General features: G+C 50.7%; 1 protein-coding gene across 16 annotated transcripts in view; it reads left to right on the top strand.

Moving 5' to 3' along the window:
* The window catches only part of LARS2 (leucyl-tRNA synthetase 2, mitochondrial), a 194,054-nt gene that overhangs the window by 151,134 nt on the left and 22,262 nt on the right, over window positions 1–20,658 (top strand). For 9 of the 16 annotated variants that reach the window (XR_015248419.1, XM_086698442.1, XM_086698443.1 and 6 more), the window contains 4 exons: window positions 13,510–13,610; window positions 16,907–17,089; window positions 18,514–18,683; window positions 20,446–20,523. Coding sequence is in view for 11 of the 16 variants with exons in the window: in XM_086698442.1 (XP_086554568.1) it covers window positions 13,510–13,610; window positions 16,907–17,089; window positions 18,514–18,683; window positions 20,446–20,523 (532 nt within the window). In the remaining 5 variants the exon portion in view is untranslated. Of the gene's footprint in view, window positions 1–13,509; window positions 13,611–16,906; window positions 18,104–18,513; window positions 18,684–20,445; window positions 20,524–20,658 lie in introns of those variants that run through there. The other 7 variants (XR_015248421.1, XR_015248423.1, XR_015248424.1 and 4 more) reach the window with 3 other exon arrangements.

The raw sequence follows: 20,658 nt of genomic DNA, 5'->3' as shown, positions 1-20,658 counted from the left end.
AGCATGGCTATATATAGATGTATGTGTGCGTGTGTATTTGAATGTATAAAGGATATTTGACTTAAGCATATCTGTTTGTAGAGTGCCTGGGTGGGTCAGTCGGTTGAGTGTCCAACTTCGGTTCAGGTCGTGATCTCGTGGTTCATGGGTTCGAGCCCCGCAGTGGGCTCTGGGCTGACAGCTCCGAGCCTGCAGCCTGCTTCGTATTCTGTGTGTGTCTCTGTCTGTGCCCCTCCCCTGCTCATGCTCTGTCTCTCTCTCTCAAAAACAAGTAAACATGAAAAATAAATAAATATCTCTAATAACGCAGACTACAGTCTAGTTTCTGCAAAATGAAGCATTATGAAAGCCCCCTCCCATCACCCCGCCTCAGACCTGCTCCCTCTCTCTGTGCACACACACACAGATTAAGAGTCTTTGGTACAGAAAACACATTTAGTTTATACATCAAATTAAATGCTGAAAATAATTTTCTTCTCATTAGTCCCAGAGCCCTTCATGTGTCAAAATAAACTGATTGCATCAGAAGGACAGTGAATACATTAACAGCATTAAGCCTCAGTCGGAATGTTTGTGCCTTGAGACTTTTCCCATTCTGCCTTGAATTTCTTCTCTGTGGAAACTTCTTTACGTCATCAGATAAAACTTCCCCGTGAGGATGGGAATTGTGTCCTGTTGCTGTGACAGTATCGTAGAGACTGTACATTCTCAGTGGATATTTGTTTAAATTGAGTTTAAGCCCTTGATATAAACAGATAAAAGTTTATGCTTTTCGGGGCTCCTGGCTGGCTCACTCGGTCGAGCGTGCGACTCTTGATCTCTGGGTCATGAGTTCAAGCCCCATGTTGGGCGTGGAGCCTACTTAAAAGAAAAAAATGAAACGAAAGAAGTTTATGTTTCCACAAGGAAGTGTCCTCCTTGGGCTAGAGAGAAAACACACCATGAGAAACGTTTCCTTCTGATGCAGGTCTAGAAACAAAGACCATAAATGATTTCTGGCCCCAAGGCCCATTTGTGCTTCTGAAGTTATTTGCAGGAGCAGTGAACAAACCAATAAATGAGTCAATGGCTAACTATTTTAAACTATAAGACAAGGCCTGGCTATTTTTATGACTCCCGTACAGTGGTTTGAGAACTATATTCGAGGAGAAAAAATGTTTGCGACGTTCAGATGTAATTGTCAAGTCCCGTTTGGGGTAGGACTTCGTGTCTGTTGAAATGAATTTCTAACCCACAGAGCCTCCAGACACCCCTGGAACTTGCTTTTCCATCAGACTTAAGGGACAGCTGTCCGGTGTACTTCGAAATATATCTGTGCAGTATTTTGTGTGCGTTTTTAAAAGTTCTTTACGAGATAGTAAGATTCTATTCCGTGCCCTCCCCCCCTCAAAAAAAGGAGACATTTATTTTAAGTACTCAAAATCTGACCTTGAAGAAGTTGCAGGAATTCCCCTTATCTCCGTGTCTCAACACAGTTGTTAGGGTCACTCTCCTGTGAAATCACATCGGGGCCAGGACGGCCTCTGAACATGGCCTTTTCATCAGGGGTGTCTCCACAAACCAGTCAGCCTCAAACAAAATGAGAGTCACCCGCCTTCTATGGTAAAATTCAGGATTCTCCAGTCAGAATGTTTGAAGACCTTCAAACAACTTTTTCAAGCTGGCCTAGGAGGAAAAACAGACCTGTCAACCACATGTGTATTTATGTCTCTTTATTTATTAGCTGTTTTTGCTGACACGTATCTAAATCAGAACTTTATTTTTTCATTCTTTCTTTTTAAAAAAATTTACTTATTGTTTATTTACATCCAAGTGAGTTAGCAGATAGTGCAACACTGATTTCAGGAGGAGATTCCTTAGTGCCCCTTCCCCATTTAGCCCATCCCCCCTCCCACACTCCCTCCAGGAACACTCTGTTTGTTCTCCATATTTAAGAGTCTCTTCTGTTTTGACCCCTCCCTGTTTTTATATTCTTTTTGCTTCCCTCCCCTTACAGTCATCTGTTTAGTATCTTAAATTCCTCATATGAGTGAAGTCATATGATATTTGTCTTTCTCTAATTTCACTTAGCATAATACCCTCCAGTTCCATCCACGTAGTTGCAAATGGCAAGATTTCATTCTTTTTGATCGCCGAGTAATACTCCATTGTATATGTATCCCACATCTTCTTTATCCATTCATCCATCGATGGACATGTGAGCTCTTTCCATATTTTGGCTATTGTTGATGGTGCTGTTATAAACATGGGGGTACATGTGTCCCTTCGAAACAGCACACCTGTATCCCGTGGATAAATGCCTAGTAGTGCCATTGCTAGGTCATAGGGAAGTTCTATTTTTAATTTTTTGATGAACCTCCATGCTGTTTTCCAGAGTGGGTGCACCAGTTTGTATTCCCACCAGCAGTGCAAAAGAGATCCCCTTTCTCCGCATCCTCACCAACATCTGTTGTTGCCCGAGTTGTTAATATTAGCTATTCTGACACGTGTGAGGTGGTGTCTCACTATGGTTTTGATTTGAATTTCCCTGATGATGGGTGTTGTGGAGCATTTTTTCATGTGTCAGTTGGACATCTGGATGTCTTCTTTGGAGAAGTGTCTATTCATACCTTTTGCCCATTTCTTCACTGGATTATTTGTTTTTTTGCATGTTGGGTTTGATAAGTTCTTTATAGATTTTGGATACTAACCCTTTATCTGTCATCTGCAAATATCTTCTCCCATTCCATCAGTTGGCTTTTAGTTTTGCTGATTGTTTCCTTTGCTGTGCAGAAGCTTTTTATCTTGATGAGGTCCCAATAGTTCATGTTTGCTTTTGTTTCCCTTGCCTCTGGAGACGTTTTGAGTAAGAAGTTGCTGCGGCCAAGGTCAAAGAGGTTTTTGCCTGCTTTCTCCTCGAGGATTTTAATGGCTTCCTGTCTTACATTGAGGTCTTTCATCCATTTTGAGTTTATTTTTGTGTCTGGTGTAAGAAAGTGGTCCAGGTTCATTCTTGTGCATGTCGCTGTCCAGTTTTCCCAGCACCACTTGCTGAAGAGACTGTCTTTATTCCATTGGCTATTCTTTCCTGCTTTGTCAGAGATGAGTTGGCCATACGTTTGTGGGTCCATTTCTATGTTCTCTATTCTGTTCCATTGATCTGAGTGTCTGTTTCTGTGTCGCTACCAAATACTGTCTTGATTACAGCTTTGTAATACTTCTTGAAGTCCAGAATTGTGATGCCTCCAGCTTTGGTTTTCTTTTTCAGGATTGCTTTGGCTATTCGGGGCCTTTTCTGGTTCCATACACATTGTAGGATTGTTTATTCTAGCTCTGTGAAGAATGCTGGTGTTTTTTTGACAGGGATTGCTACGTCTATTTCTGTATTACTCTTGGTTAGCATTTGGTTAGCCCTGTCCTTCCGGGAGGGATTTGAGGCTATAGCCACTCCCCGTTGTATTCATTTCTCAACCCCCTGGCCACCATCTAAGATAGTTATCTCTAGGAGCACCTGGCTGGCTCCATCGGTGGAGCGTGTGACTCTTGATCTTAGGGTCGCAAGTTTGAGCCCCATGGTGGGTGTAAAGATTACTTTAAAAAAAATTTGGGGCGCCTGGGTGGCGCAGTCGGTTAAGCGTCCGGCTTCAGCCAGGTCACGATCTCGCGGTCCGTGAGTTCGAGCCCCGCGTCGGGCTCTGGGCTGATGGCTCGGAGCCTGGAGCCTGTTTCCGATTCTGTGTCTCCCTCTCTCTCTGCCCCTCCCCCCGTTCATGCTCTGTCTCTCTCTGTCCCAAAAATAAATAAAAACATTGAAAAAAAAATTAAAAAAAAAAATAAATAAAAATAAACAAACAAGCAAATGAATGTAGTAGTGATAGCCTGGGAGCCCGAGGCCTCTGTCCCATGTCCATGGGGGCCACTACCTCGCGTGCGGACAAGTAACCTGTTTGGTTCTCAGGGGCCTCACGTGCGAGGAATTCTGTCGACTCTAAGCACTGGATTCGCTCTGTAATTCTGGCTAAGTTTCATCAACTTACCACAAAGTCTTATGTAGTTCTAATACTCTTTCCTGCTTTCTAAGTGAGTCCTGGCCCTCTTTCACACTTGCACATTTAGGTCTGTACTCTGAGCTTTTCATGGATCTCTTTACCCTCCACCAGAAGCTGGCCTCCGGGCTGGGTGTGCCCCCACATGGGACAGCACGTGTGCTGTTGTGCATCAGAAATACTGGGGCGCCTGGGTGGCTCAGTCAGTTAAATGGCCGACTTCGGCTCAGGTCATGATCTCACAGCTCATGAGTTCGAGCCCCGCGTCGGGCTCTGTGCTGACAGCTTGGAGCCTGGAGCCTGCTTCAGATTCTGTGTCTCCCTCTCTCCCTGCCCCTCCTCTACTCATGCTCTGTCTCTCTCTGTCTCAAAAATAAATAAACATTAAAAAAAGAAAAAAAGAAAGAAAGAAATAGCAGGTTACTGATCAAGCCAGAATTAATGTCCCCGGGAGATTTGCCAAAGAAGATACGCAAATGATGAAGAGGCCTACCCTAAAATGCTTCCCTCGCTGGTAGTCAAAGAAATACAGTGAAACAGAAGTGAGGTACCATTTTCCGTATAGCGGAGAGCCTGGGATGAACAGCGTCCCCTGTGCTGCAGGAAGGCCGTTTGGAACAACCTTTACGAAAAGCAGTTTCATGATATACGACGAGAGCCTTAGAAACATTCACACTTTTGGACACACTAATTGTACTTCTAGAAACCTAGCCCAAGGGAATAATCAGAAATGCAAACTTATGCACCCAACTGTACACGTGTTATTTCAAGTAGCTACACGTTTAGATATGCCCTATCGCCCCCACATTCTGAGAAAGAGTGAATAAAGTCTAGCCCCTGTACAACTCTTTAAAGTTATATTACATGGAATGTTTAGTAACACGGAGAAATGCATCTGAAGTACCTAGAACTGGAAAAAAAAAAAAAAAAGCATGATACAGAATCATAGATGCAATTTGGCTATATCTCTGTATTTAAATGTACACACGCATATATACACATACGCAGAGCAAGAGAAAAGACTAGAAAAAACTATGCCAACATGTTAACACTAGTTTTCTCTGGAAGATGAACTTACTGGTGATTTTCTTACTTTTTAAGGCACTCCTGCTTTTTTTCCAGAGTTTTTACAGTGATCGTACAACCTTATAATAGGAAAAAAGAATTAAAAAAAAAAAAAAAAGCAGTCATTTACAGCGTAGATTCAGAAGCAGGGAAGTACCCGGGAGGAAGTACCCAGGGGAGGGCTTTGGCTGTGGCTGGACGTCCCCGGGACGGAAGCCGCAGGGGCGCGCTGCAGAGAGGGATGTACCCAGCTCCTCCGTGAACTGCAGGAAGGAAGCCTGTCTCTCCCTCTGTAAGGGACAGTGGTGAGGGACGGCGGTAGGCCCAGGAATCCTGTCAGGTTTTGTTGCTCTTAACTGCAACTCTGGGGAGACACAACGTTCCCCGAAGTGACATTCTCCCTGTGGTTTGTTGTCAACCAAGAACAGTGGCCTGCTGATCACTGAGAACGCCACAGGCTCCAGTCCCCCAAGCTTTTTTTTTTTTTTAATTTTTTTTAACGTTTATTTATTTTTGAGACAGAGAGAGACAGAGCATGAACGGGGGAGGGGCAGAGAGAGAGAGAGAGAGACACAGAATCCAAAACAGGCTCCAGGCTCTGAGCTGTCAGCACAGAGCCCGACGCGGGGCTCGAACTCACGGACCGTGAGATCATGAGCTGAGCTGAAGTCGGACGCTTAACCGACTGAGCCACCCAGGCGCCCCAAGTCCCCCAAGCTTTTATGTGTCTCTCTGATCACACCAGAAATGAGCCTTGGGGGAAAAGGAAGAGAAGAGAAACTTACCTTGGGTCTCACCATATCAGTAAGGGCTCCTTCCATGCTGCTAGCTGGTTGCTAAGAAATAGAAATGTAGTATTTTTTTAATGTTTATTTTTGAGAGAGAGAGAAGGAAAGACAGAGAGTACAGGCAGGGGAGGGGCAGAGCGAGCGGGACAGAGGATCTGAAGCGGACTCCATGCTGATAGCAGAGGGCCGGATGCGGGGGGAGATCATGTGTGACCTGAGCCCAAATCAGACGCTTCACCGACCAAGCCACCCAGGCGCCCCTAGAAATGGTAGTATTTTAAGAATGAGCTATTGCTTAATGCTCAGACCCTGGCTAATTATGTGATTCTGACCGCCCCTCAGCACAGGGCAAGGAAGAGGAAGTTTGCAAAATCAGTCTGAAAAGTTGTTAGAGATTGTTTTCAGAAATCCAGGGCTTTCTGTTTTCTTCTTTCCAGATCTATACAGGGGCCGGCTGACCAGGCCAGGGAGTGGGCAGCGGGCTGTCCAGGGCCTCCTGAGTAGGTGAAATGTCATCTGCGGTGGCTAGTTGGGGCTCTGACGAATCCTGGGATTCTGTTAGCCACATCCCAGTTAATACATTCCTTTGCATACAGTCATTTTTTTTTTTTTATATATATAAGGGCACTTAAAATAGCCTATCAATCCATGTTCTGGAATTCCTTATTTATCCTAATAATTACTGACCCTCCCCACTCTGCCCTTCCACCTGCCCCCCCCTTCCCACCTTGGTGGCACAAAGGTGGCTTTCCATGACCAGCCGTCAAGGAAGTACCGAAGAGAACATCACTTCCCATGATTCTGCTCGCACATAGCTGTGCTGCAGCAAATGCAGGGTGGTATTTTTTTTAATTCTTTTTTTTATTATATTATTTATTTAGAGAGAGAGAGAAAGAGAATGCAAGCAGGGGAGAGGGGGCAGGGGGGAGACAGAGAATCTTAAGCAGGCTCCACGCTTAGCACGGAGCCTGACATGGGGCTCAATCCACGACCCTGGGGTCATGATCTGAGCCAAAATCAAGAGTCGGATGCTCAACCGACTGAGCCACCCAGGCGCCCCTCTAGGGGTGGTATTAAAGGCACAGCAGGAGAGCGGGGACAGAGCAAAGAGCACGGCGTTGCCTCCATGGCAGTGAAACCAGCCGGGCCCCCGCAGGCAGAGACCCTGCGTGACGCCCACCTTTGATGCTTCTACGCCAAAGGGGTTTGGGGGTGGTTTCAGATCTTTCACTTCCTTATAAAGCCCTCGGCTGTACACGGTCACTGTGATGCATGAGTAACTCAGTTGCTTCTGCAAGTTTGTCCCCGGTGCCATTTGTCGAGTGAATGAATGAGCACGTAGGGAATACGTTACACTGGCTGTGAATCTGAGTAATGAGCTTGGCGATGGTGTGAATGCTGCTCCAGGGGGACCGGGTTCCGAGCTCAGCGGGGCCCTTGACGTCCTTGTCCCTCATTCCCATGCACCTCGCGCCTCCATATCACACTAGAGCGTCCTCCTTATGGCGTTGATGGTTATTTCTGAGCATGTCTTGGCCCACCGTTTTACTGTAAGCCTTCTAACCGCAGAGTGCTCTGTACCCGTTTGTGGCTCAAATACACGTTGAATGAATACACAAGTGTGGTTCCTCATTCCGAGCTACACTACTTGTGGGTGGATGTGACCGGCTTCAGCCACGAGAATGAGAACCGGATTCCCAAGGTCCTGTGGATCATTCCCTGGAGCCCTGAAGAGTGGGGGATGGGGGGGACCACTGGGGAATTGAGCAGGGAAGTGCCCCTTCCACCGTGAAATCCAGTGTTAACGCTCTTGGGCTCTTGGGACCCTTTCCCCCCCCCCCCCCCCGACTCGTCCCCTTGCTCCCACCCACCTTCCTGCGAGCTTAAGTGGATGGAGTCTGAAACCGCTCACTGCGCCTCTCCCTGCAGAAAAGTCGCGGCCCCACCTGGGAGCCATAATGTCCCGTGCCTGCCCTTTATCGGCCTTTCTCCCTCCACCTCGTGTCCCCTCTCCACGTTGTCCCCGCCTCTGCTGCTGGCAGCTTTATTTCTCCTCTCGTGGAAACGGCGTTCATTTAGCTCAAACCAGTGAACGATATCAAGCACCCACCATGAACTCAGCACCGGAAGGAGGCTCGCGGGAGGAGGGCAGAGGAGCAGCCTCCTTGAATACATAATAAAATTTAGTATATGCCGGGCCCAGCTGCCAGGACCACACCGGACACACCGCCAACGGCCAGCTCTGGGGACAGCCTCCAATGTGTACAGGCCCCTGGGATCCCTCGCCCTCACCTGGAAAGGGTTAGAAGTGGTTTTGAAACAGGCAGAACTAATCGATGGTGTCAGCGGCCAGGCTGGTGGTGACCGCGGTGGGGAGGTGGGGCCTTTGGGAGGTTGGTGACGCTCTGTGGCCATCACAGGTGTGCTTATGTTGTGAAAATTCATCAGGTTTTACTCCCAGGAACCGTGTACTTTTCGATATGTGCACGGCACTTGATTTCGAAGTTTACTTAAAAAAACAAGAAGAAGAAGAATTGGAACCCACGGGGCCCCGAAGAGCTTCTGGAAGTAGGGCCACGTGCTGGCAGGTGCAGTGCCGTCCGTTCCCAGAAGGTGGCAGCATCGAGCCACCTGATAACCTGCAGAGGCCAGAGCAGGATTCCTGGGTTCTCAACCCCCCCCCCCCCCCCCCCCCCCCCCGCTCCGGCCCCCTCTGGAGGCTAAAAGCTCTGTGGATTTTCACCATACTGCTCAGCTTTGTCTTTGGGATCCAGATTATTCCCTCCCTCCTTCCACCCTGATTTTTAATTTCCCCTAAGAGCTACCAAAGCCGTTGCACTCAGAGTGGGAAAGGAAAGGAAAAATCTCAAAAACTCGTGCAGACAGTAACAGAAATTCATCCCACTGGCACCAGGCACAGAGGAGAGAAAGCAACGGTCTGTTTGTTTTTGTTTTGTTTCTGTTTCCTGTGAGGCTGCAGCATGAAAAATTAATCTGAGGAAGGTTCCAGCCTAAGAGGTGACCCGGTGCACCCTGAGTGCAGGCGCAGATCGGCCCCGTTGACCCCACCGATGCTCCCGGAAGCTTGGCGGGGGCAGCCCTTCCTTGGGGAATACTGGCTCCGTGTGCCTGGTGCTTTCGAATGTGTTTGTGTCCAGTCTGTTTCTTGACCTGCCCGATAAAAAGTGGCCATATGACTTGATTTTGTTTTAAAACTGTTGCCGCAGAGCGAATGGGATGGGGTTAAAATCCTGGAATCGGATGGAAGGCAAAGATGCCTTCAAGAGCCAGCAACAGCAGCCACCCGCGTCTTCCACCTGCGTCCCACCGTCCTTTTGTCTGAATGTGCATATTTATGCGTTCATTCACCCGTCCACGTTTTCACCACGTCTCCTTTTGTTGTTGTTGTTGTTGTTGTTGTTTTCAGCTTGCCTGTTGGGCACAGCACTCAGTGCCGGGGACAGAGGGAAGACCAAGGGAGCAAAAGTCCTTACCGTGATGGGCACAGGGCCGGATGTGGACTGGTCTTTACGTTGTAATCACGGCACAGCCCGGACACGCTTCTCACGTGGTGTGTCCCAGACGCCGCGGGATACAAACGAGGGCCTGGGGACATGTGCAGGGGACAGAAGCGGCCACCCAGAAAACGGAATGCCTGAGTTCAGAGGTGCAGGGCGAGTCCCGGTTTCCCCGGGAACGCAGGCTGAGACAGCATTCCTGCCAGGGGGCACCTGATCCTGGGGAGCGTGACCTGTTCTGGGGACAGCCAAGTGTGCGCGTGACCTCTGCGAGGAACAAGCAAGTGGGTTTAAAGTGTCAGAGACACCAGGCAGGTAAACAGGGCTGATGGCAGAGGAAACCCCGCGCTCAGTCTGTGGGGTGCGGTTCTCTGAGCTTCCTGAGGAGAATGCAGACGTGGGTCCTTGGGCATCAGAACCCCAGCCTGCTCTGGATAAAGCCTGCGTAGCCCGAGGACACAGGTCCCTGTGGCGTTTGTGCAGGTGTTCCGGGAAGCCGCAGACACTACTGCTCTCCCTTCAAGGCGCTTAGTTATTCAAATGCGGTGTAAGATCCAAGGGCATTTGATTGTTAAATAATTTGTCCTGTTTTTCTGTACAAAAGACTCCTGTTTCCTAGGAGTCTTGATGGGACGTGAACTGTGGCACCAAAGGATGCCCTTCTGCCAATGTGACTTTGCCGGTGGAATGTCATGAGCGTGGTGGGAGGAAGGCAGCCTTCTGAGTCGAATGGGTCTATTATGAAGATGGGTTTTAGAGGCTGGACAATGATATGATGACTTCTGTGCACATGTGGGGTTTGTTCCAAATTCACATGGGAGCATGCCGGATGGCCCCTGTGACACTCAATAACAACACTGAATAATTTGCACAATTGTGTAACATTCGACTTGAATGTTATGCATAGTGGGTCTTTTCCACCGTGGAAAAAACCTCAGGGAGCCTGGGTGGCTCGGTTGGTTGAGCGTCCGGCTGTTGATTCCGGGTCCGATCTCACCACTGTGCAATCGAGGCCCGCGTTGGGCAAAAAAAAAGGATAAGAAAATCCCTCACCACCACCCCCACCCTCGCGTATGCCTGCGTGTATACACAATATACACTCCTAAGATTTTAAAATATGAAGGCTGAGAATCCCTTTTTCCGAACCGGCCCTCATCTCTTTTCCGGTCGGTCTATCCCATTCTACCCCCTGAGTCCCCTGGCACGTTTCCCCTAAACCGCACCTGTCCGCACAGCCGTTGGACAAGCGCCACACAGATACAAACCAGGGGCCCGCCCAGCAGCCTTACTCAGTATCACGGGTCACCGAAATCCCACGGCCTTGTGTGAGAAACAAGGGTCCTGTTAACTTGACCGAGCCAGCTCCTGCCTACGACGCCAGAACAACACTTGTAGTCTGCTGGGCCTCTGAGGTCGTGTGGTTGTTTTGAACTTCTAAATAGCAGCCGCCTCGCGTCAGTGACCTTGAAGCAGCAACGGGTTTGTCTGTTGAAAGGTGCGTCGTGCTGCCGGCGATGCTTGGGAAGAACGTGGCTCCCGCCAAACGTTCCTACCTCTCAACAGACACGAAACGCGCACGCGTTACCAGCACATGTCTCCGCAAATCATTCTTGGAGTTTGGAATAGCTCTCGCTCTCGTGCTTTACAACGGAATCAGGTGGATTCTTCAGAATAAACCGTTTCAAATCGGAAATCACGTCATTTCCCCGTCATTTCAGTATAAGGGTCAGCCTCTCCTTGTCCCCTTCCGAGAAAAAGTTTATATTGCAGGATTCATCCAGTGAAAGTGACTGAAACCATTTTTTAGAAAACAGGCACTATAAACAAATTATAACCCATGGGCACCGCAGACTACTAGAGAGCTGTTTAAAACCGAGATAGGTCTGGGGGCGCCTGCGTGGCCCAGTCCGTTGAGTGCCTGACTTCGGCCCAAGTCACGATCTCACGGTTTGGGAGTTCGAGCCCTGCATTGGGCTTGCTGCTGTTATCACAGAGCCTGCTTCGGATCCTCTGTCCCTCTCTCTCTCTCTGCCCCTCCCCTGCTCGCTCACACATGCCTCTTTCTCTCTCTCTCTCTCTCTCTCTCTCTCTCTCAAAAATAAACATTAAAAAAACTGAGCCTTGGGGCGCCTGGGTGGCGCAGTCGGTTAAGCGTCCGACTTCAGCCAGGTCACGATCTCGCGGTCCGTGAGTTCGAGCCCCGCGTCAGGCTCTGGGCTGATGGCTCGGAGCCTGGAGCCTGTTTCCGATTCTGTGTCTCCCTCTCTCTCTGCCCCTCCCCCGTTCATGCTCTGTCTCTCTCTGTCCCAAAAATAAATAAACGTTGAAAAAAAACTGAGCCTCTTTCCATAATTTGACTATTGATGAAAGCTCTGCTGTAAACATTGGGGTACGTGTGCCCTAATGAATCCGCACTCCTGCATCCTTTGAATAAATTCCTAGTAGCGCTACTGCTGGGTCGTAGCAGGTTCTATCTTTAATTTGTTGAGGAACCTCCAGACTGTTTTCCAGGGCGTTGATGGGGGTAGGGGGCGGTGAGATAGGTGATGGGCATCGAGGAGGGCACTTGTTGGGATGAGCGCTGGGTGTTGTATGTAAGCGATGAATCATGGGAATCTACCCCCCAAAACCTAGAGCACGCTGTATATACACTGTATGTTAGCCAACTTGACAATAAATTATATAAATAATAATAATAATAAAACAAAAAAAAGTGAAAACAATTACAAAAGGAAAAAAAAACTGAGATAGGTCTATATGGACTGTTGTGGAAAATCCATTCATATAGTTAAATGAAATACCAGAGTCATATATGTGAATTATGATCTATTTAAATCTGCCAAAGTTATACAAAACTATATATATGTATATACACACATAGGCATTCAGAAAAGTTTCCAGACGTTTCCAGGTGTATTTACCATGCTATTAATAACAACCACCTCCTCAGAGGGGGGTAGGCCTAAAAAGAGGAGGTTCATGTTTGAGTTTGAACAGAAAGTCTATATGCGTGGTTAATCTGTAGGAGTCAGTGTTTGTTTTTTTTTTAAGAATGCAAGCGGTCACTGTGTACAAGGTTGATGGAAAAGCAGCCTGCTTGAGCAGAGCCCCGACTTAAACCTTCCTGTGTCCTCTCGAGCCCCTCCTGACGCTGGACTCGGCCTGTAGCTGACATTAGTGTGGTTCTTTAAAATTTCCAAGTATCGGGGTACCTGGGTGGCTCAGTCAGTTAAGTGTCGGTCTTCGGCTCAGGTCATGATCTCACGGTTCGTGAATTCGAGCTCCATATCAGGCCCCTCTGCTGTCAGCACGGAGCCTGCTTTGGATCTTCTGTTCTTGTCTCTCTCTGCCCCTCCCCTGCTTGCATACTCTCTCTGTCTCTCTCAGAATAAATAAATAAACTTAAAAAAAAAAAAAAAAAAAAAGCCGGGGGAGGGGGTGGGGCCCCTGGGTGGCTCCGTCGGCTGAGCGTCTGACTTCAGCTCAGGTCATGATCTCACAGCTCATGGGTTCGAGCCTCGTGTCGGGCTGCGTGCTGACAGCCAGAGCCTTTTGGACTCTGTCTTCCTCTCTCTCTGCCCCTCCCCTGCTTGTGCTCTCTCTTTCTCTTTCTCTCTCTCAAATACAAATATACATTAAAAAATTTTTTTAAAAAGAACTGCCGCAAATTTTAAAATAAAATAAAATTTACAAGTATTTTCATGCAATCATTTACTGTAATCTTACCAACAAGCCTTTGACAGATTTTTAGTGTTTCCACTTTTCAGATAAGCAAACTGATGTTAAGAACAAGTAAGGGACTTGCCTTGGCTCATAGAATTCATTGAGGAGGAAAGAGACTCAAATCCAGGCCTTCCGAATCTGAAGCCTAGTGTTCTTTCCACTTCGACAAGTGGAAAGTAGCTAACACCTGCCGATCTGACTTCATGTTCTCAGTCACTTCTTTATAAGGAGCTGTTTGCTCCAGTTGGATTTCCAAGTGGCATTGGCCAGACTACCTGCTTTTATGAAGAGCAGTTGTCTCTATCCATCAGCCGGAAAGGCTTCTATTGCTGTCTTCTGGATGCTTCAAATCCCTACCAATCGATTTCTTTTCCCTTTATCTTTTCTCAGAGAGCCTTTTCATAAGCTGCTGGCCCAAGGCCTTATCAAGGGGCAGACATTCCGCCTGTCATCTGGACAATATCTACAGAGAGAGGAAGTAGATCTCACAGGTGAGAATGGCCCATCGGTCCCTTCTAGGTACTCGGGGAGAACGAGGCCAGGCCTGAGAGCCATTGACAAAGCAGGTGCTCCCTCGGGCCTCGGTGGGGTGGGAAATCCTGGAGAGGGCCCCGTGGGTCTCAGGTCTCCAGGCCTGCTGTGCCTGGTGGCCAGTGCCCTCTGAAGGCTGGGGCTGGGATGGCCACCTGCTCCTCAGCCCCAGCCCCATCCACAGTCCGTTCGCTTCTGGAAGCGTTTTCATTTGTACACAACAGAGTCAGCCCGGGCATCACCTCATGCCCTTGCTTGTGTTTGACAGCCCGTCTCAGGGACAGAGTCCCCAGGTCCAAGAGACACTCTTCCAAGCCTGGGACACTCCCAGCGTTTCTCTCTAGGTCGTCTCTAGGCACGTGTCGGAACCCTGGAGCAGCCCCACCCAGCACTTCCCTGTGGAGCACCTCTCCCCGATCGCTGGACCTCCCTCTTCTTCCAGTGCTCCCGAGGCTTTCCGCTGCCATCCGTGTTTTCACTCTTCCTCAGGGGTAGTTCCTCTTGCCAGATCTTTAGGTGGCACGGTGAGGATGTTGTATGCACCCAGCATACCCTTGAAATCAATGACATGTTAGGAAATGGGGGGGTGGGGGAGACAGAGAGGCCACTGTGAGAAAACCCCAGAATTCTGGCCATTACGTTTAGAAAACCCAGTGCACAATGGATGAGATCATGTAAACCCAACAACCCCCTAATGGTAGGCAGCCTTCCAAACCAAACACTAGAGAGGTTTAGGTGGAACCCATCAATGGAATTACCTAATTATGCAGTAATTTATCAGGGTTTGGAATGGTCCGTGGGACAGAAAAAAAGCTTGAAAAGAAATTGACAGTATTTCTCCAACAGGGACCAGAGGAGAAAGAAGCCAAATCCAGGGGGCATATAAATTTCAGTTGTTAATGAAGTGCTCTGTGTTACGGGCGGGGCTGCCATTGTACAGCTGTGCAGTCCGTGCACTGCTCAAAGGCACCCAGCCTCTTGCCAAACCATATACCTCAGGGCCACATTTGCCAAGAGAGGGCACCTTTTTCTAACTTCTCAGCTGTTCTGCCTGGATAGATGCCTCTTTCGTAAGTTGCACAGTAGTGCTGGAAAGAGTAGCTAAGCCCGGAGGCGGCGTGCAGGGTAAAGGGAGCAGTGGTTCCCTGAGCCTCACTGCAGCCTGGATACAGCAACTTCAGTCTCCCTCTGCTCTGATGTCATGGGGCCAGGCAGTGTTGTGAGCTCCTTTTCCCTTCCCACGTGGACTTGCCCCCTCGAAAAAACACTTGGGTCAGCGAGGCCAGCCTTCCCTCTCCTTAATGGACGTGCTTCTGCGGAGTTAGCTTTTGGGTACACACATCGGCCCCTTGGGACTTTGGTTGCGGTCAGAGTCTGGGAGTGCTTGTCTAGAAGGAACAGAAACATGCCCAAAGGCAGGTGGACACAGGACGTAGGGATATCACCCGAAGCCAGCTGTAGGGGCTCCAGCCGGGCCTCGCCGCGTGCAGGCAGTCCCCAGGCGCCACCCAGATGCTGGGCCTAGAACTTTCTCTTCTCTCCTTCCCTGCCCCTGTTTGCTCTTCCTCCTCCTCTCTGTTCTTCTGCCCTGTTCTCCCTCCTCCTCTGGCTGGGCTTCTGTTCCCCCTGACTTCAGGTTACAAGGTGACCTCGGGGACCCGTGATGCCACGTCCTGCCCCATCTCCATAGGACGTTATGGTTCCAGCGCCCAACAACATTGAAACGGGAGCTTCTGTCTCTTAGTTGCGGTTCCTGGGAGAGCCCTTAGCCTTCCCAGATGTCCTTCCTTGTCCCAGCCCCCGGGGCTCGGCCACACGCTCACCTCATCCAAACCTAGCCATATAAGGCCTTGTCTGGCCCGGTGGTGTGTGGGTGGGGAGGAGACACTCCTGGACACCAGGCCGCGGGCGGGCACCACAGGGCACACCGCATTCAACAAGAGCCCAGTGAGGTGAGCCCGCGGTCCCGATGGTGCGAGAGCATGTTTTCGGTGACTGACGTGACCTTTCGGGGCGCTTTGCTGCTCTTGAGACCCTGACCGGTCAGCTGCCAGCTTCCAGGGGAGATCCCGAATCCCTGAAGGAGACAGCAGAATGTGCAGGCCTCTGTTTCCCTTCCCTTCCCTTCCCTTCCCTCCCCTCCCCTCCCCTCCCCTCCCCTCCCCTCCCCTCCCCTTCCCTTCCCCTTCCCCTTCCCTCCCTTCCCCTTCCCTCCCTTCCCCTCCCCTCCCCTCCCCTCCCCTTCCCTCCCCTCCCCTCCACTTCCCCTTCCCCTTCCCCTTCCCCTTCCCCTCCCCTCCCCTCCCCTCCCCTTCCCTTCCCCTCCCCTCCCTTCCCCCTCCCCTCCCCTCCCCTTCCCCTTCCCCTTCCCTTCCCCTTCCCTCCCTTCCCCTCCCCTCCCCTTCCCCTCCCTTCCCCTCCCCCTCCCCTCCACTTCCCCTTCCCCTTCCCTTCCCCTTCCCCTTCTCCTTCCCCTTCCCTCCCCCTCCCCTCCCCTCCCCTCCCCTTCCCCTCCGCTCCCCTCCCCTCCACTTCCCCTTCCCCTTCCCCTTCCCCTTCCCCTCCCCTCCCCTCCCCTTCCCTTCCCCTCCCCTCCCTTCCCCCTCCCCTCCCCTCCCCTCCCCTTCCCCTTCCCCTTCCCCTTCCCCTTCCCTTTCCCCTCCCCTCCCCTCCCCTCCCCTTCCCCTTCCCCTTCCATCCCCTCCCCCTTCCCCTCCCCTCCCCTCCCCTCCCCTTCCCCTTCCCCTTCTTCCTTCCCTTCCCCCTTCCCTTCCCTTCCCTTCCCTTCCCTTCCCTTCCCTTCCCTTCCCCTCCCCTCCCCTTCCCCTTCCCTTCCCTTACCTTCCCTTTTTCTACGATGTGTCTGTGTGTGTCGCAGAAGGAGAGAAAGAGGAGAAAGAGGCGTGTCGAGTGAATGAGTGGGATTCTTCAAGAGGACGCTTTTAAAAATTTTTTTTTTTCAACGTTTATTTATTTTTGGGACAGAGAGAGACACAGCATGAACGGGGGAGGGGCAGAGAGAGAGGGAGACACAGAATCGGAAACAGGCTCCAGGCTCTGAGCCATCAGCCCAGAGCCTGATGCGGGGCTCGAACTCACGGACCGCGAGATCGTGACCTGGCTGAAGTCGGACGCTTAACCGACTGCGCCACCCAGGCGCCCAAGAGGACGCTTTTAATGGCTCTTAGTGGACGTGCTGTTGCGGAACCCGTTCCGAGCCACACGTGCCGTCCCCGTGTGTGATTTTGGTGTCCAGGGTCTGTTCCTGTTCACGCAAACACGAAGGAGACGGTGGAGGTGACGTGGGAGAAGATGAGCAAGTCCAAACACAACGGGGTGGACCCCCAGGAGGTCGTAGGGTGTTACGGCATCGACACCATCCGGCTGTACATCCTCTTCGCCGCCCCTCCCGAGAAGGATATCTTGTGGGATGTGAAGTGTAAGTCCCCTCCCCCTTCCCGGCCCGCCGCCCGTGTCCTTGTCCTCGGTCGCCCAAGGAGTTTCGAGGAAGGAAACGTCTTGGCCGAAGACAGCAGCGAGGGTTCTAGGAATCCGCCCCGTGAAGCGAGGAGCGGTCTGTCCGACATCCTGTACCGTCCCCACAGTCCCCGGAGGTGACGGGCCTCACAGTCACTGGAGGAGCTCGCAGCAAGTGCGGCTTCCCAGTCCTCGCCCCAGACCCGCTGGCGGCGTCAGTGGTGGTGGGGGGGAGGGGGGGGTTGCCCAGGAACCCGCCTCTGCCAATCTGTGGCGTTCTGACTCAGGTTCCTCCAGGACCCCTCCTGAGAACGCTTCCTGGGAGCCATGCTGGCTTCCAGGCAACCCCGAGGCCCTCTGTGGGCCTCGGAGGCCAGTCCCCTCTCGATCCGCCCTGAAAGGTTTGTTCTGGCGGATGAGTCCAGAAAACCCTGCCCGGGGCCTGCTCCTGGGGTTACCTGGGACTTTCTCCACCGCCCACAGCCGCCGCCCCGTCCCCCTCAGGGGAGATTTGTCTCTCCAGAGCTATTTAGATCTGAAAGGGCATGAGGTAGAATCTTCTAGGGTATCTGGCTATCCCAGAATCAACGGTCCAGTGGTCACTCAGTTTTCTTCCTGTGGTCTGCCCCACGCGCTCTGGAAAGGAGAAATCAGAGGCGCTGGATCACTGTCTTTTTAAAATACATAGATATTTTTTTGGTGGGGGGAGAGAGAGAGAGAACGAGAGAACGAGTGGGGGAGGGGCAGAGAGAGAGGGAGACACAGAATCCAAAGCAGGCTCCAGCCTCAGGGCTGTCAGCACAGAGCCCAATGCGGGGCTCAAACCCATGAACCTCAAGATCATGACCTGAGCCGAAGTCAGACGCTTAACCGACTGAGCCACCCAGGCGCCCCCATCACCGCCTTGCTCGGCGAGCTGTTTCCAGTGATATGTGTGGTCTGGAGCAGTAGTCACAGGTGCCGGTCCCGGAACTGGGTGCGTTGGAATCACCGGGGACCTACGAAGCGCAGGTGCCGAGGCTTAGGTTCTGTGGGGACACCTTTGTGACCGCAGGCCTTCTGAAGCGGGGCAGCTGGGCCCCGAGGCACAGCCTGGCCCAGGTTTCTGAGCTTGTCGTGGGCCGGGGGCCGTCGGTGGCCACTCTGAGGGGCCCTGCCGACCGGTGCTCTGAACGCCTGGCGCTCTGGGATGTGGTGGAATCAGTGCCGGTCTGAGTTCCCGGACTCCGCAAGCCAGGGTGGCCCCTGCAACCTGCCCTCGGGTCACTCCGTCGGGGCGCCGCAAAGTGTGTGTTCAACGCACAAGTGCGACTCTGGGCTGGGGCACAACTAGATGGGTCACTCGTGCATGTGTCTTTCCCGTTCTCGCTTCCCGGCTCGAAACAGCTGACGCCCTCCCCGGGGTGCTAAGATGGCAACAGCGTCTGTGGGCCTTGGTGACCCGCTTCATCGAGGCCAGGGCTTCTGGGACACTTCCCCGGCCCCAAGTGCTGAGTAACGAGGAGAGAGCCGAGGGCAGGAAGCTCTGGGAGCACAAGAACTCGGTCATCTCTGAGGTGAGGAACTTTCCGGGGATGCTGGTTCATTCTGGGCAGGAGCGCTGATGATGCACTACACGCGAGGCAAACGGAAACAGAGGTTCAAGGTTGAAGGGGCCCGAAGAGACCGTTCTTCGGCCTCCTCACTCCACAGATGGAGGCAGAGCTGAGGCCCAGAGACCGGGCTCCTCCAGGCTAGACGCCCGGCAGAGGGGGGACTTGGGCGCCCAGGCACTTTGTCACACGGCATCTGTGGGAGCTCTTGTGGCTTCACTTTTGCACACACGTGATTTGTTCGTGTTACCTTCTTAGAGAATAATATTTTATTGTCCAAGCCACCGTTATTTTATTTTTCCTTTTCTAAAGATTTTATTTTTAAGAAATCTCCACACCCAGCATGGGGCTTGAACTCCCGACCCCGGGATCAAGAGCTGCGTGCTTTACTGACCGAGCCAGCCAGGAGCCCCTGAGTTCATTTTAAAAGATGCTTCACTGATAACAAATCCCTTTAAATGTTTTATCTAGAAGTTTGCTACAACACTGTGGCATTTGCCTTTTTAAGAACTTTGTGGAAAGAAATGTCACATGTCTTTGAAAGAAGGCATTTAGGAGATCCAAAGGCATTTTTTAGTGGGTACGAGACACCCCAAATACTCCTTAGGCTGAAGTTTTTCTTTTCTTTTCTTTTCTTTTCTTTTCTTTTCTTTTCTTTTCTTTTCTTTTCTTTCCTTTTTTCTTTTCCTTTCCTTTTTTTCTTTTCTTTTCTTTCTTTTCTTTTCTTTTCTCTTCTCCCCTTGCTTCCTTCCTTCCTTTCCCTTCCTCCCTCCCTCTTCTTTTTTTCTTTCTTTCTTTCTCTCTCTCTCTCCCTTTCTTTTCTCTCTTTATCTCTTTCTTTCTCCCTTTCTAGAATTGCTGATTTGAACTTATAAAGTCAGCCAAGGTCACTTTTCCGGACTCTGGTAACTGATGACATTGAAGGCACAGGGTTTTCATGAGGCTCTGGGTCCAGCAGGGTCTCATTCGGTGACACTTCTTCAACTTTTTTCCCGTCCCCTCTTCTCCAGTGCAGAGAAACAGAGCTCATGGAATTGAATTCCATGATGTGAGTGGTGCCTGAATGATTGTTTTCATACCACATATTTCCTCTCTGGATCTGGCACGTTCTTCGGTTCTGTCAGATCATAGAACTGGGTCACCTAAACAAGTTGGAAACTCTTAACATCCTTAGATGTGTTGTTTTTCTATATTCTTGGCCAGGGTCAAAATTGAAAAACGCACAAACAGGAAGAAGCTGACAAGTCCTATTAGTGTTTTTATGTTGAGTCCACATTTGAAAATGCAAAACTCACCTTCTCCTGTCTCCTAATAACCTTTCTTGTGAATGAAAGTCACGGAGCCACAGAGGAGCGACATCCTTCACCCCATCTCCGGTCTGCTGTTGTTTTGAGGCCTCCTCATCAGCGGGTCCTGCCTCCTGCTCGGCTCGTTAGCAGCGTTTAAAGTCCCCACTGCGAGGACCAGCACGGCCCAGATGTGGGGGAGCGGGACGTGCTGAGTAGTGGAAACGGCATTGACCCCGATTTAAAAAATCTTTGTGCCGATGAAACATTATCGTGATTATTCGAGACAGTGAATCCATTTGTAAATACCTTTGCAAGCTTCATGCAGGTCACATTTTTGGGGTCGTCCGTCTGTTTTGTCGTTGTCGTGTTGTGCTGGTTTTTGGTGGAAAGCTTAAAGAGATGTTGAAGAAAGTGTATAATTGAACTTTTACCGATAGGTGACCGCCCATTTCACAGAGGACTTCTCACTGAACTCGGCAATCTCTCAGCTGATGGGATTCAGCAATGCCCTCCTGGTAAGTGGCCCTCTTGTCCTCATCTGATAGCACAGGAGGGCAGGTGGCTTCCCGCCACATGCTGAGGTGGCCTGCAGGGTGCCGGGTTGCGGACAGAGAGCAGCACCGTGGTATCACCCCCTCGGTGCGGCTCTC

The sequence above is a fragment of the Puma concolor genome, chromosome A2 (assembly GCF_028749965.1).
Source record: "Puma concolor isolate L17-30 chromosome A2, mPumCon1.1.hap2, whole genome shotgun sequence".
NCBI classification, from domain to species: Eukaryota; Metazoa; Chordata; class Mammalia; order Carnivora; family Felidae; genus Puma; species Puma concolor.
Note: the sequence above shows the minus strand (reverse complement) of the source record. Positions and strands in the feature narration are given on the sequence as shown.